Raw genomic sequence first — 17,224 nt, forward strand, 5'->3', positions numbered from 1 at the left:
AAAGTCCGGCAATATCCATGCAGGTTCTTTCCTTTACGTATGCCAAAAACAGATGTTGTAATCATGATCTGGTCACTAAAGGTACATAACATGTACAACCAACTTGGTACCCAGGGTTGTTCCTTCTTCTTTAAACCCCCCCCCCCTTCCCACCTTAACGATTCTGTGTGTATTGCTAGTTCGAGTATCAAAACATTTAATGCAACCCAACAACTTGGTAATGGGTTGTTGCCTCTTTGACACCCCAACAATTTCTTTTGGTGTGCATTGTTGGTTTGAGGGTTAAAAAAAATTGATACAACCGTCGGTAAAATTGATACAGATGATTTAATCAACTAACTCAGAAAAAAACCATCAGTTCGAACGACCACGTTTGTTGCCGCTTTGGTTTTTGTTGTTGTTTGGTTTGGGGATTTCTTTCAATACGCTTAGTAGATTATCATAAAATTCATTTGGGTCATCATTATAATCATATTCAGCCGTAATTAGTTTAATTTGAGATGTGTGGTTGGTGTTTTGGGGTTTTTTATTGGTATTTTGATGTGTTTTTAGGAAACATGTAATTCACAGTCGTGTGATTTAAAAAACGTTGGAAAGAAATATTCAAAATTCATGCAATAAAAAAACTAAACATTTATTATACAAATCTTTGTACATTCATATTCTTCATAACAATACGTAAACAATAACAAATCAATAAGGTTTCAATATTCGATTTCTGGTCAATTAAAGGTGTGATCGTTCGATTTCCATGCATCCCAGGTAGTTAACGACGCCGGTGTACGCACACCTGAAAAGAAACAGAAGTTTTATTGGTCAGGGTGACGTCATAAATCACAATTTATTTACGATAGATATACTGTAGGATTAAGATTCTGAATCGAGCAGACTTGATAATAAAAGAATACCAGTACCAGGATTTTACAGACCCCAAAAAGAAAGATTATTATCATTAATTTATGTACCATACATTTAATATACCTAAGTTATCAGTTCGTTTATTAAATATCTCTGATGAATATATAAAGAACGTTAATTACGGTGGGGGGTTTTATATGCATGAAAATTTTTGGAGGTTGTTCATGGATAAGTACATGTACCTTTTACGATAGTTTTTTAAGGTTTTATACTAAGCAAAAGAACTTACGTGATGGTTCTACGTAAGATATTTCTGTTGGTTCTCTTCTGAAATTCATATAATCAACGATTAAAACAGTATATGACTTTAAAATGATATTCTCGATATAGAATTTGCTTAATCAATTTGGCCACTGTTACAAACCTTATTTTAAATCGGCGCTTCCTTTTGCACTTTCTGGATATTTCATCACACAATCTTTTCATCCAAGAGAAGTCTCCATATCGAACAATAAAGACCGAGATCAGTATTAAAAGTCCCACGAGGAGAGCCATACACGCCACAAACCACGCCACATTCCGAGTGTCCTCGAAAAAAGTCATGTACCTGTCGGTGGTTGTGGAGACGGTGGTAGTGGTGACGCCTGGGATCACTATGGTAACTGTGGTGGTGTCCGTTAGGCCGCCGCCATCAGTGGCGGTTATAATGATGTCTTTTGTGGTCCCAGCACTGAAAGTGGATAAATCTGACGCCACGTACAAACCCCCGTCAGAGTTCATTCTGAAGTATGTTCCCCCGGTTGAAGTCTGGTCGATGGAATACGTAATCTCACCTATTGTGTAACAGTAAGAAAAATTTACAAATCTCGACATTTTTTCTTAATTTTGTAAATTATTTTAAATTATATTTATTCAAGTGAACGTTTTTAAGTACAACTTGCCCAAATAAAAACAATACTAATTATTACCAAAAGTGCCTATATCCCCATCTGTCGCCGGAATATCAGCTATGACTGTACCAACAGTGGAGTCGTGAGTGACGTAAAACGAGTAGGTGCTTCTGAAGAAGGTTGGGGTGTTATCGTTGATGTTGTTTATGTTGACCACGAGAGTAGCCGTGTCGGTCAGACTTCCGTCGGACACCGTCACACCACAGGATACAGTGGTAGCGAGGCCTGCGTCAACATCGTAGTCACTGGTGAACGTCAAAACCCCGGAAGTCAGTGTGAATTCTGGGCAGGCCAGTGAATACGTTACGGTGTCTCCTTCCGGATCGGTGACGACAAACGCCGGCGTCCCGATAGTGGCCCCAGCCTAGAAATAAAGCGATGGTGAAATAAATGTATTTTTACCTCATCCCAAAGTACGGAATAGTAGCTTGTCCTGGACAAAGAATACTTACCGCTCCCTCGTTTCCGGTGACGGAGTACGTCGTCTTTGAGAAAGATGGCGCCTCGTTTACATTAGACACGTCAATAGTGAGCGTCCCGCTCGCCGACGCCTGCCCGTCAGATACATAGGCCGTCACGTAGAATGTCTTGGGGGTGATGGTCTCGTAATTGATTGGAGTGGAAGTTGTCTTCACAATACCAGCTGGTTTTAAATTCAAACAATGCTCATTACTGAGTACTAACAAAGGTAGAGAAAAAGTAGAATCTTATGAAGTAGCTTGATGACATAGATTTTGCTGATGTTGATAATTTGGATCTCTTATTTTACGCTGATGTCTCAAATGCATGAAAAAACCCATATTAATTCTGCAGCAAAAGTAGGGTTTCGAATTAACAAAAAAGTCAGAAGTTATGAAAGAAGATGGCAATTAATAATACACCATACTTCAAATTATATAACATCGTTTACATGTCGTGAAAGTTTTATTTAACTTCTTGGGAGCACTGACAGTGAGGTAAAATCAAAATTTGCTAATGCTTACACTCAATAGGACATGATTCGAAAAGAATGGCATTCCAGGCATATAACATTATGGACAAAACCCAGAAAATTAACATGTAGTAGCAAGTTGATACTAGCAACATGAATTTAGCATTGCTGTACAGAGGCCAATTGAAACAACTGCTATCAATTATAAACAGATGTAAGAGAAATATCCTTTAGATATTGTGGGCAATCAAAATCACAAAATTATATCTTGCAGAGAACAACCATATACCAACTGTACAACATATAGAGAAACGAAATGGAAATGGAAAGGACACATCTAATCAAAAGGCAAACTTTGCATCACATGGCAAGCCCTTTAATTTTTCTTCACACATTCCGGTGTTAAACATTAGAATCCTTTAATTCTTGAACCTCTTTTGATCTTTCAGATTTTTAGATGAAGATTTTCAAAGATTTTTCACTAATTATTCCTATGAAAAACACCATCTGACCTTGACCTAGAATCTACACTACCTAAGGATGCTTACACGCAAGTTTCAGCTTTTCTGGCCAAATGGTTTTAAGAATTCAATTTATTCCTCTGGTGTCGTGAACATTAAAAAGATTTTTGAGACAAACGCCTTTTTTCACTGTTTCGTGATGATCTCCCCGTTCAAAAAAAAGAGGCAAGACACTTTACTTAACAATTAAGAATTCCCTTTGCATATTAAGGCATCTTCGCTAGCAAAGGGTTTTCGGTCCACTTTGCTCCCCATATGGGGAGCAAAGTGGACCGAAAACCCATGGCTAGCGAAGATGATATTAAGGATGCTTGTACCAAGTTCGGTTAAATGTCCCAGTGGTTCTAGAGAAGAAGTCAAAACGTGTACAATTTATAGACGACGGACACCGGTGATCCAAGTGAACTAAATAGGAAAAGATGAAGAGTGACTTGCAAATGATTTATAAAAAAACCACATGTTGTTTGTTTCAGATATTGGCTATCCTTCAATGATTTTGAAGTAAATAGATAAAATACATACAGCTATCCACGGCGAAGTAGACGGAGCCCCCCGAGCTGATGGAGTAGGTCCACGTGTGCGTGTCCAGACTGTTGACGTCCGTCTTCTCCAGGGTGTACAATGTGGTGGAGGGGGCACTGTTTTCTGGCACGACTATCCCCGAGGGTAGGTTTGTGATGTTTGGAGCCGTGTTGATATCTTAAAAAAACAACATATAACGTGACACAAGCATTGGGTTGACCAAAACACATCTTTACAATGTCTGGAGTCCCGAGTCCACTCGTGGCCGTGGGACACCTGACAAACTTAATTCAGATTTTGCGGGCCAAAGATTGGTCCCACTGCCTGGAGAGGACTCAGGCCCCTTGAACTTGTGAGGATGACCAAAACAAGGCTCGGTCGAACTCTCAGATCTTTAGTTTACAAACCAACCTCTACCAATAAAAGCGATAGGGTATACCCACGAGCTAGTGATAAGGTGCCAATAGTTGAGCGAATATCAGACACTCTTGTACACATGCAATTGAACCGATGGGTATGATGGTTAATAGTAACAATCAACATATTGTTTTAGTTTTTGAAATGAATATTAGTTTAGCAACGTTAGCCAAATGCAATTACATTTAATAGTTTCAATGTTATGATCCAGTGATGAATACCTGATATTTTGACGGTCAGACTCCTGGGCCCGACTAGCGTGCTGCCGTCATAGACGTAGACAAACAGGTCGTACGCTGTTGACGTCAGACCAGCCAAACTGCTGTCCACCTGTATGTTCCCGGCTGAAAAACACAGATGCATTTCTACATAATATGATAGTGTACGGATGCCTAGGAACTAACTATTTACTTTTCCGTTTTTCAAACACTTAAAGTTTCCTAAATCATGTTAAAAAAATTCAAACATTACTTAATAAAATGTTATTTCTGATATATTTTGAAAGCAATATGAGCTGTAATTTTCAAGTCAAACATTTTGCTTGTGAAAAAGTCATTTCAAACTTATTGACAAAAAAGACTACAGTTTATAAAATCGTTTTTGGAGGAAAAAGCTATTTAAAAGTCATGATTAAAGCAGAATACATCATTGTCGTCCAACAACAATTGTTTGCAATATATATTAGGGAAATTATATAAATGATTCGTTTTAATATTGTTTATCAGAAAGGTTTAAGTTATATGCAGATTTATCATTATAACGTTAACATGTTTTGTAGCAAAATAAAATTCCATAAAAACACCGTTTACATTGCTTTAAGTGTTTTAGGAAGATCAGTATCAATCTTTTTTTTTTCAAAACTGCCATGAATATCCAAGGATATCGTTTGTCTTTCCATAAAGATTTACCTATGACCAAGGAAATATTACTATTACATAAAACAAATTAATAAATATAATGTTCTAGAACAACAATTTTTTCATACTTTTAAATATGTACATTATTATTATTAAGAACAAAATCGAGTTTGTGCTCTGACAAATATTGTTCATGAGCAGTAACTGTTTATTGGCTAACGGTATTTGCATTTAATCTTGCACAAAGAAGTCTTGGTGTTGTTATTGTAACATATTCCATGTGCATAAATAGACGTTTAATTGATTAATTAGAAAGTCTTTGTGGTTATACACCTACAGTCGTATATCTTAAAAGGACATGCTGGAATACAGGTCATATTGTAATGAAGCTGGTCATTTTCCGGGTCAGTCGAGGTCACGGTGAATATGTTGGTACCAATTGGTGTGGTGGATCCAGCAATTTCTATGGAGTTGGAACCTAAAAACAAGAAACAACATTGTAGGTATGAAATTTTAAAACTTAAATAAAAGTTATTATTTCACTATACATTTACTTCATTTTTGTTCCTCCTTGGATAACTGATCTGATTTTTAGCCGGGCTCTGCAGAAAGCAGAGTCCTGACTGTAGGCAGGCAAATCGCCAATGTTACTATAAATAGCACAACTTCAAAAGTAAACAAAAAACCAAACAGCGTCAAAGTAAAAAGCTTCTGCTTTACCAAATAGTTTTACAAAGAGCCACTTTTTGTCTAATGTTTTGGCATTTTGTTTCTTTTTTTTTAATTTCGAGAGAATTGTCTATCTTTTTTAATTTCTTATTAATAACGGGTTTTTTTTAAACAAGACTGCATTTTGGACACATACAATGCGCATGAATTTTCATGAACTACTTTGCTGCGGGTTGAGGAGTGGGGATTGAACATATATAATGCTTGTTGCAAAATTCAAGGCAGCAACTGTTCTACTAGACAGACATATTTTTGTTTATAGCCGCTTACAAAATTTGGTTGCTCTCTGATGCTTTGCCGACATTAAAGCGAGAGAGAGAGAGAGAGAGAGTGATTTTCAGTCTTTACTACACAATATGCATAAAGACACCAAAAGAGCCCGGCTTTCAGTACTTCAGTACTTTGATTATAAAAGGTGTCCTAAATGACTTGATAATATAGACAGCATTCATGTATATTGTAGTATCTACAAGTAATTCTGAATGTTTGAGGAGGGGGGGGGGGGTCGATGCGCATGGCAGTCGTAGTAGTCCTATAGTAGGACTAGCGGGATTGACCATTGCTGTCTTATGAGATTTGATTATTATAGGACGGTACCCTATTCTAATCAATAAATAGCACAACTTCAAAAGTAAACAAAAAACCGAACAGCGTCAAAGTAAAAGCTTCCGCTATAACAAATAGTTATACAAAGAGCCACGTTTTGTCAAAAGTGGGTTGTTTTTTGTTTTTGGGGTTTTTTTTTAGAGAATTGTCTATCATTTTTAGTTTTCTTATTAATTAAGTGTTTTAAAAACAAGACTTTGCAATTGGACACATACAATGCGCATGAATTTCCATGAACTACTTTGCTGCGTATTGAAGAAATGGGGATTGAATTTATAACGCTTATTGCAAAATTCAAGGCAGCAACTGTTGAATTTTTTTCTACTATAGTCTGTCCCAAGTTATTGCTTCCATCAATTTTTGATGATTTTTATTAAAAATACACATACCTGTGAAATAAATACGGTTAAAATCGATGAAAGGGAATGTATTCAAGATATCTTCATTGAATAATTATCATTTTTCACTCATAAAAGTTCACAGGAACGAAAACAAATATCTTACGGAGATTTATAATGGGAAATGTTTACATCTTTTCTCCATTCGGAAGTACTCGGGATACCTCGCGCAATTTTTCAACGTTATCATCCGGGCTCATTAATGGCTGATGCAATACAAAATCTCCGTAGACTTTCTATTTTGGGATGTGTATTGAAACCTGAAGCGGTCGAGGGGGCGTTTCAAAACAGATAATCTGGACATTTAGTGGATGAACGTAGTTTGAGCACAAAGGTATTTATGATTATCGAAATATCAAGCAAAAAGTGGTGGAAGCAAAAACTCGGGACAGAGTGTAGACAGACATATTTTTGTTTATAGTCGCTCTCTGACGCTTTGCCGACATTAAAATCATGAGAGAGAGAAAGAGAGTGGGTAGATTAGTTATCGTCGGCTGTCAGTTAACTTACCGGCGGGTAGATTAGTTATTACTGGCTGTCAGTTAACTTACCGGCGGGTAGATTAGTTATTACTGGCTGTCAGTTAACTTACCGGTGGGTAGATTAGTTATCGTCGGCTGATTATTAACTTACCGCCGGGTAGATTAGTTATTACTGGCTGTCAGTTAACTTACCGGCGGGTAGATTAGTTATTACTGGCTGTTGGTTAACTTACCGGTGGGTAGACTAGTTATCGAATGCTGTTGGTTAACTTACCGGCGGGTAGATAAGTTATTACTGGCTGTCAGTTAACTTACCGGCGGGTAGATTAGTTATTACTGGCTGTCGGTTAACTTACCGGTGGGTAGATTAGTTATCGTCGGCTGTCAGTTAACTTACCGGCGGGTAGATTAGTTATTACTGGCTGTCAGTTAACTTACCGGCGGGTAGATTAGTTATTACTGGCTGTCGGTTAACTTACCGGTGGGTAGATTAGTTATCGAATGCTGTCGGTTAACTTACCGGCGGGTAGATAAGTTATTACTGGCTGTCAGTTAACTTACCGGCGGGTAGATTAGTTATTACTGGCTGTCGGTTAACTTACCGGTGGGTAGATTAGTTATCGTCGGCTGTCAGTTAACTTACCGGCGGGTAGATTAGTTATTACTGGCTGTCAGTTAACTTACCGTCGGGTAGATTAGTTATTACTGGCTGTCGGTTAACTTACCGGTGGGTAGATTAGTTATCGTCGGCTGTCAGTTAACTTACCGGCGGGTAGATTAGTTATTACTGGCTGTCAGTTAACTTACATGCGGGTAGATTAGTTATTACTGGCTGTCAGTTAACTTACCGGTGGGTAGATTAGTTATCGTCGGCTGATTGTTAACTTACCGCCGGGTAGATTAGTTATTAGAGAGGTTAAGCATTTGAACATGTACGTCTACGGGTACGTCTGGAGCTACAAGTATGTTTACACGTACACGTACCAAACTTTATGGTATGTTAAATAATCTGTACGTGTAAGCGAACGTGTAAAATCATTAGATTTAATATTTTCAACATGTTCAGTTTACTCTCACTGTTTATTAAATAATTCTATGAATTTGATGAAACCAAATCCACAGTCGTCCTCAATTTATCGTCTGCTTTAATTAAAACAATGCTTGATAAACACAAAGTCCATATTTTTATTTAAAAATGCTACAAGTTTTCACCTCCGTGTACTTTTGATTCTACACGTTTTGTACAACTTGTAGATTTACGCGGTGTGCAAAAATTATGACGTAATACACATATAACTAGGGGATTCCCCTAATTACACGTACTCGTACACGTACACGTTCAAATGCTTAACCTCTCTATTATTGGCTGTCAGTTAACTTACCGGAGGGTAGATTAGTTATTACTGGCTGTCAGTTAACTTACCGGTGGGTAGATTAGTTATCGTCGGCTGATTGTTAACTTACCGCCGGGTAGATTAGTTATTACTGACTGTCAGTTAACTTACCGGAGGGTAGATTACATGTAGTTATCGTCGGCTGATTGTTAACTTACCAGTTGATGGTTACCTTGCCGATGGATAGAATAGTTATCGAATGCTGTTGGTTAACTTACCGGCGGGTAGATTAGTTATTGTCGGCTGCTGGTTCCTCAGAACGTACACTGTGTAGGTTTCCTGAACAGTTACTTTGGTGTCTGTGCAGTCGATCGTTATAACATACTGGCGCTGTGTGTCGTAGTTCAAAGAATTGTCTCCTTTCAAATAAACGGCATAATCTGTCAGGAGAGAAAAAATATTTACAGTTTTACTGCAACAGTGTATATGATTATACTTTCATGTTAAATACTGAAATCTGACTGATTTAGACGCAGTTGGTAATCCGTTCTATTACCCTCAGCGTTAGCAACGCACTTGGCAACGGGTAACACAACGAATTGTTACATGCGCGAATATTATGCGCGTACGGTTCGCCATAGAATCCACTGCATTTTTATATAAAAGCATTAAAATTTTCTCTTAAATTAAGACATTCAATATAATAAAATAAATAGTGCCTGTTTGGAAGGGTAACAGTTGAAATTGACACCCCTCGAAAACCATTGTCAACATCCGCTTCGCGTCGGTTGACAATGGTTTTCTCGGGGTGTCAATTTCAACAGTTACCCTCCCAAACAGGCACTATGTATATAATGTCTTTATCTTTATGGTGGTTGTTTTGCCTGTAAGTCTTAAGGCAATTGACGTATAATCATGATAACGATAGTGACGAGTGTTTTTATAAGAACCATCATAATCGTTATTACCAGATGTTCCAGGGGCATATCGGAGATAGAGGTCTGTGGTCGTGGGGTTGATGTTGTTGACCAAACACGTGACTGTGTCAGCCAATGAGGCGTCAGTAACCGTCAGGACTTTAAGCTGAGTCTCTACTGCAATGTCTTCGCTGATAGACGTTGTATCGGGGAGGTTTTGGAAAACGGGAGGCTGTAGATATAAAACAAATAATACTTTATCTTATTAATAAGTATATTTTTGGAAATGGCCAATGGTTGACAAGAGTACTTACGTAGTTTGTTACGGTAAGAGAATAAACGTGTGTGACGGTATTCCCACAGTTGTCTGTTGAGGTGAAGGTCAAATCTGTTGTTCCAATAGGAAGTTGGTTTGTGGTCGTTAAAGCACCTTTAAATAATTGAGTGGTCGTTAAAGCACCTTTAAATAATTGTTTAAGACTTGATTTGATAATATGATTTTATAAACAAAATAGTTTCACCGATAACGTTTATAAGGTGTTATCAAGTTGATAATGCCTCAAAACTGTGAAAAGCCCCCCTCCCCCCCCCCCCCCCCGTTACCTGTAACACTGTCGTAGTTGAACACTCCTGAGTTACCGGCGGGCGAGGTCGCCGTCCATTGGGTGGTTAGTGTATCCAGGGTGTCGGCGTCTGTAGCGGTTACCGTGGCAATCGGGGTCCCCACGGCGGTGTCGTCTGTCACGGAGCTGCTCGTTGGTGATGCCCCGAATGTAGGTACGTTACCTAGGAAACAAACACAAAAGGCGTCATTTTAATAAACGTTTTTTTTTCAAAAGCCATAAGAATTATGACAGAGAGCAGTGACATTAAACGGCGCCTACCCGGTGCTAGGTTGGCCTTCAAGCTAAACTCAATGTTAGTGACACCGTATTGTATGAATGATGTGTCGGTGGATCCGGGAGTAGTGATGGCCGAGTCTGAGAATTGGATGTTCTCATTGTCGCTCCCTGTCCCCATGTTGGTCCGGTGGTACATCGGTATAGTGGCGGCAGTCGACTTACTGAAACAGGCACATCTCAGAGTCAGTTTTGGGGTTAATGTAAAATTGGGACCCGTTTTTACAATATTTATTTAAAATATAATCTTACAATCCAATAAAATCGCCTATTTTGACAGGAATTTGTTGTGAGGCATCAATTGGCTCGGTTTTAAGTGCATTTTGGTCTCCCGCTGAAAGTAAACCACAAAACAAATGAAAAAAATGTTATCATTAGATACTGAGTGATCATGATTATGATTATTATTATTATTATTATTATTACTAAGGTCTTCGCTCTGCCAGGACGTATTTATTTTTTCAAAAACTCGAACTTTCATCGATTTGTTAAAACTATATATTCTAACAGATCAACAGACTATTTTAACAGATTTGCTCAAAAACATATACGTACAATTTGCAAAATGATGCAAAAATTAAAGAACTTCTCATCTGCTTAATTTTAAGGTTTTTTTTTATCTTTTTGAAAACGTTTATAAGACATTTCACATGTAGCGTTATCAAATATGATCAGCGATTAAGTCATAAAAACAAGATCTACTTCTACCATACTAGTGATTTGAGGTTTGTATAACAATTGGTTACTTCTATATTTTTTTTTTTAAGTCTTACAATTAATTACAAACTATTTAGTGACACTTCTGTGTTACAATTGATTGCATACTAGTGACACTGTTGTGCCAAAATTAATTACATACTATATACTTTTGCTACAAACTTGTACCACACATGTTAACGTACTGGTGACTGTGATTGCGTTCTGGCCCACCAGTTCCCAGTCTGTCCCAGACAGTCGCCACACCTGAGCATACAACGTTCCCGTGGCGGTTCCCACATAGAACTCCCAGGAGGCAACGAAGCCACAGCAGTCAATCTGGTAGTCGTTATCAATGGAATTAAAGATGAACGTCCTCGCTAAAATAGAAAAGAAAACGACATAGCAAATCAGTTTGTTTGCTTACCGTATCAAATTAATCCTCGGAAATCCACGGTCAGTCTCACATACACGTACTGAGTATTGCAAAACATTTTAGACAGTCAGTATTGTTTATAAGCTACAGATGTATATTTTGTGTACAATACTTTACTGAAACCAAAATAATGATGAATCTTAATTTGTGCATAGTCTAAGTAGTGTTTAAGACATCATTAATAAAACGTAAAAATGACAAAAACTCTTATCATATCAATGATGAAAACTGAAAATGAAAACCTTTGATATTGCATTCAATTGTGTATTGGTGATCAATACATTTCATGCGATATTCTTATTATATACTGAAATTCTAAACTTTTATTAAAGGATTTCCAACTGTCCAGACAAATCAAAAGACGCGTTTTATATAATTATTGAAACGAAGCACAGTTAGATATTTTATTGACAACTTTTAAAGGGACATGGTCACGATTTTGGTCAAAAATGTTGGTTGCCTATTAAAAATGCCTTACTAAAGCATTGTAAACATAAAAACTGAATAATAATTTTTTACCAAAATCGTGACCATGCCCCTTTAACAGTGCTTGCTAATTTTTTGTTTATAATTAAAGGGACATGTACATGTATTTACATAGATATCCAAAAACAAGCATTTAAATGATCACGATTTAAGCTGAAATTTTTAAAGTTTTATTTTTCAATTTTGGTTGTTTGTAATGCTACATTAAGGTATATCTAATGTCAATTTCAACATTTTGATGTCAGCATAACACTGATGTATTTTTCGTGTATCAATGATTAAAACTTAAGCATAATGCACTGTGTATCAATTCGTAATACATGTATATATATGTTCAAATTATTGAACGAAATATTTATCATGTTTCAATGATTAAAACTTTTGAAATGAGATATTTTATGTGCCTTAATTAAAGCCACACCATTATAATTTCGTGTTCGTCGCACCCCGTGCGCTCGTTTTAAATAAAACTATTCAAATAGAGTTATTATTTATTTCCCTCATCCAGGAAATTCTGTGTATTTTTCTGTACAATTTATATTAAATAATAATTTTATTACTTTATCACTCGCCCGCTCGTACCTTTTTTCACTGGATGTCCGACGAACAAGAACGTATGTTGGTGTGGCATAATGAACTTTAAACGTTATATTTATCGTGTATCAATGATATGAACTCTTTCTATGATGACAGTAGTGTAGAGCTCTACATTGAAGCACTGTTAGCACGTGCTTACAACGGAAATTGGTGAATAAGGCGTGTAAATTGCCTATATAATTACGGATAAGATACTGAAAAATTGAATTATCAATCAATCTGATTTTTTTTTTATTAAAATTCATTCAAAACAATGTATATTTATCATACCATCGATTTGTGATCCTTAAATATGTTCAATACTTGGGATGTGTTTATTTAAACTGGCGTATGCGCATCAAAACCTGCAAATAGTGTCATTTTTTGAACTTCAATGCGTTTTCTTTTATAGAATGGATCTGTGCTCTATATTTTTCTCATAGTCTGAATAAGGTCAAATGGAAAAAAAACCGATTTCAATTAACAAATGTGGAAAGATTACCCACTATACTTCATAGATATCAGTTTATATCCCAACAAATGAAATAATAACACCACTATACTTGACTTTGTATTGTGGAGAGGGGTTGCAAAAGCTTTGCCTGTTACACAATCCATTTGATTACTCAATTAAATATGTTTGAATTAAATTAATGAAATAATACGTCCGTAAATTCGTGGCCAAGTCGTATATAGCATTTATACAGCGCTCTTTGTTGTGATTGAATTGATTCATCGGTTAGAGCACCACATATTTTGTAACCTTGTAATGCAAAGTTTTTTACGTTGTGGGTTAGATAACACCTAAAATTAAGGCATTTTATTTTTTTCTTATTGTTTGTTAAAATATTTAAAACTGAATATAGTTAGAATTTGTGCGTTTTGCAAACTTGATTTTAAACATTATCAATCAGATTTAATTTGAAAAAAAAATAAATTTGAAATTGTATTTCACGACTAAACCAAATGGGCATTAGCGCTATCTTATCCCCCCTTTCTTAATCTCAATTTAAAAAAAATCGTTATTTTTTCATCGCAAACCCAGCAATATTTTGCGTTTGTGTCGGTCCTTTTCCTGAGAATTATCGAACTTGTTCTTTTACATGTAGTAAATTACTAGTAATAAACTTTTCGAAATATAGACTGCGTCGTGAGATCAAAATTTAGATCTATATGGTACATGTGTAGAATAACAAATATTTATTTCATTACAGTCAATCGGTCAGCCCTAAACCTGCGCTAAACTGAAAAAGAGCAAAACCGGGTTTGTTCAGAGCACATGCAAGCATATATCCTCCAATTTTAGAGGAACAAATTTTACCTCCAAAAACGGGGGTTGCCTAGACCTAGTAAAGGGGGAAGTAAATTCCATTGTAATATAAAATTGCAAAAACAGCCAATAAATACGTTTGCATCACATTGTGATCGTCAGTTCACAATCGTCAGAAATTTTAACATGTTATTTATTGTGTATCATTGACCAATCACTGACCTGTGCCGGCGTCTGTCGTGTCCACGGTGGGGGTTTTTCCGGCATTGTTGGTTCCAGCTACACACTGGCCCACTGACAAAAAATCACAATTGTCAGCTTATGGTAAAAACTTTATATTAATATGAATAAAATGTTATACAATATGATAAATATTTTATAAAATATAAATAAACGTGTTACACAATATCTGTTATAATTTTTTCCTACTTATTGATATCTTGTAACAAAGGGGGAAACTTACTTAGTTTTATGATATATTGAAGAATGTATTTTGCTTCAACGAGATTTGAAATGTAGAGAAAAAAATGGAATGGATAATATATTTGAATTATTTTTGGTTTACTGAAAAGTACGAGAATTAAATGTTTCTGAACACCTCTGTTTTAATAATCATATAGAAGTATGAATATATCACATTTTTTCGCCGTTAACAAAAACATTTAATGAAGTAACTAAAATATACCTATTTCATTGATATTCCATGTAAGAATAAGAACAATAAAAGTTGTTTTATACATCGTCAGTCCCCGGAAACGTAGAAGAAAACAATGTACCATTTATCGGGTACAACAGAATTATATACACTGTATATCCAGTTTTTTTCTTAATTCACATGACATCACTTTCTATAAGTCATCACATAGAGGAGTAAGCGCCACAAATAGTCGACGGTTCCATGCCTGGTTGTATTTGCCGTGGCGAATAGGTTACAGAATGCATTGTCAGTCCTCTTTTCATCACAAGTCGGACTTCATTCGTCTGTGTTTGCTTTCATCTGAAATGCTCACCATTCATAACATTGTTAACATTCTAACTTCCGAGCATTGGTTGGATTTTTTTTCAGTTGACAAAAATAGGCCAAAAACTGTCTCAATTCATTGCATACAGATTGAACAGATCTAGAAATATAAGCGCATGCATTGCATTATAATCTTCGGGCTCCGAAGTGTTTACTCAATTTTACTGGCACTATACAGTGTATTAAAAATGTTTTAGCAAACTACTGTTTTTTAGTCTGTGTGCTACACTTAAATTAATCCCCTTTCTTTACAACCATGTGAAAACTCACGGTTGTTTGAGTCCTAAAGGTTCGAATTTGTTTCACAATAAGTTAGTTGGGGCAAGCCTGGTAGTAAATGTAGTTTTCTTTCACTAATTTTATTGTGCTAGTTTGAATTAATTAATTGTTCCTAAGATTTGCCGATTTTTGGATTCTTTGTTTCGTCGAAGGACTATTTTTACTCGGAGATGTAAAAATGAATGTTCATAACCACAACCACCCCCAAAAAAGTTTGCTTTACCAAACATAGTAAATCAAATATGCGACCATTCGTCTTTTCTTTCTTTCTCCTAAATCTTTTACACTGGTTTTTAATTTTTTCTCATAATAGATCTCAATTTGTTTTCCTACCGATCGCTGGAATCAAATATTTCGTTTTCGTTTAAAACGTTTCATGCGCTGAGATCAATTTTCAAACAAATGATTAAAGCGAGCACTAGTACTTGCTCAGTCTGTTTTTGAATAAACTGGATGCGGAACAAAGACTTTATGCGTCGTTCTTAAAGTAGATATGAAATCACTTTTGATTGAAAGATTATATAGCAAAATTGTTAAATAGCAGGAAAGTTTATGGGAATCATTTCCTAAGCGCAAACTTTGGTCTGATTTCTTGAGAAACATGGGCTATATATTTATTCAGAATTGCATCTGCAAACATCTTACTTTTATTTCGACTGAATATACCTATTGAAAAACGTTGTCCTTAAAGAGGGACACTCTTTTGTAAGGAGCCGAGTTGTGATTTCACTGAGTACATCCATATAAAACTTCTGTATAGCTGTCATTGAATGAGTTTGGCAAAAGTGCCAATCGCTTACAATCTTTACATTTTTTTTTTGCTTGAGTGAAACAAGAATCATATTCATGTAGATTCCTTCCTTTATATAGTAAACACTTTGCTCAGGCCATGGCCGTGTCATTGACACCATTTTTCATTGCCTGATGAACGTCCGGAAATAAATCTGATTTTTTTATGCTAGAATTTATTTTATACAAACAATCTATTAAACACGTTTCATAGCACCTATTATGAACCACATAAAACGCCAGTTATACAATTATGATATAATGTTTCTATTGAATTACAAAGGGAGAAGCCTCGAGGTCAGGACCTTCGCTATAGAGAATCGAATTCCCAAGGTGTGGTGGTTAACCTACACAACACTCACCTAGAATCGTGGGGTCAATTTTTCATTCCGTCCCTTAGATCGATATGCGTGACATATTACACAAATTATCCTCAAAATATTAGGAAGCTATCATCATTAAAAGAAGTCTACATCGCATATAATGACATCATTAACTGCGTGTATTTTAAGATATCAAACACTTTATTGAATTTCTCTCTCCATATATATTTTTTTTAATTGAGTTATAGTACGCATTAACAAAAATTTCAAAATTAAACATGTTTTTAATTCTTCAGTGAGTAAGGAATGTGCAGGGAAGATATCTTTCAATACTTGAACATATCGTAATTCATAATTACAAATAGTGAGATATTTATTCTAGGGACTCTTTTCAGTTGGTCTCTTTAATGTTGATGGATGGACAAATGTCATTTTTACTTAAGGATTATGAGGTGATTAAATGCGGTCGGGGAGATCAAATCAATAAAGCCCGAAAGGCATTATGAAAGATATCATCACGCCCGACCGTATTTGATCCCCTCAAAAGATTCAAAGAATGATTCTTTATTACATGTACTTAATTTTTTTTTTCAGTAATTGCACGATTGAATATTAAATTAGTCATAATGAATTGTATTGGACTATACATTACAAACTTGATTCGAAGTGTTATCACAGACAAAGACACAGGGAAATGTGTGTGTGCGTGTGTGTGTGTGTGTGTATATATATATATATATATATATATATATATATATATATATATATATATATATATATATATATATATATATATATATATATATATATATATATATATATATATATATATATATCAGAGCTGTACTTCACTTTTACCAGTATCATCTCGTATTAACATTATAAATCACCGTATGTTTACTTGTTTCAAAAGAATTGTATAACATC

At 35.7% G+C, this 17,224-nt stretch overlaps 1 protein-coding gene across 2 annotated transcripts; it reads right to left on the reverse strand.

The window, feature by feature from the left end:
• Positions 1 to 616: 616 nt before the first annotated feature.
• On the reverse strand, positions 617 to 14,976 carry LOC136269624 (cadherin EGF LAG seven-pass G-type receptor 2-like). 2 transcript variants are annotated; one of them, XM_066077200.1, is made up of 17 exons: positions 14,571 to 14,976; positions 14,108 to 14,179; positions 11,324 to 11,497; positions 10,674 to 10,755; positions 10,407 to 10,585; positions 10,126 to 10,308; positions 9,837 to 9,982; positions 9,574 to 9,754; positions 8,884 to 9,045; positions 5,394 to 5,534; positions 4,421 to 4,543; positions 3,783 to 3,959; positions 2,261 to 2,451; positions 1,827 to 2,172; positions 1,283 to 1,691; positions 1,148 to 1,185; positions 617 to 790 (listed from the first exon to the last, which is right to left on the reverse strand). In XM_066077200.1, the coding sequence occupies exons 1-17, from the start codon at positions 14,662 to 14,664 to the stop codon at positions 723 to 725; spliced, it is 2,766 nt and encodes a 921-aa protein (XP_065933272.1). In that variant the 5' UTR covers positions 14,665 to 14,976; the 3' UTR covers positions 617 to 722. The 2 variants fall into 2 exon arrangements, with proteins under 2 accessions (XP_065933272.1, XP_065933273.1); XM_066077201.1 differs by having other exon boundaries at positions 9,837 to 9,952; positions 14,571 to 14,973.
• Between the last annotated feature and the right edge of the window lie 2,248 nt (positions 14,977 to 17,224).

This window comes from Magallana gigas, chromosome 2 (genome assembly GCF_963853765.1).
Source record: "Magallana gigas chromosome 2, xbMagGiga1.1, whole genome shotgun sequence".
NCBI classification, from domain to species: domain Eukaryota; kingdom Metazoa; phylum Mollusca; class Bivalvia; order Ostreida; family Ostreidae; genus Magallana; species Magallana gigas.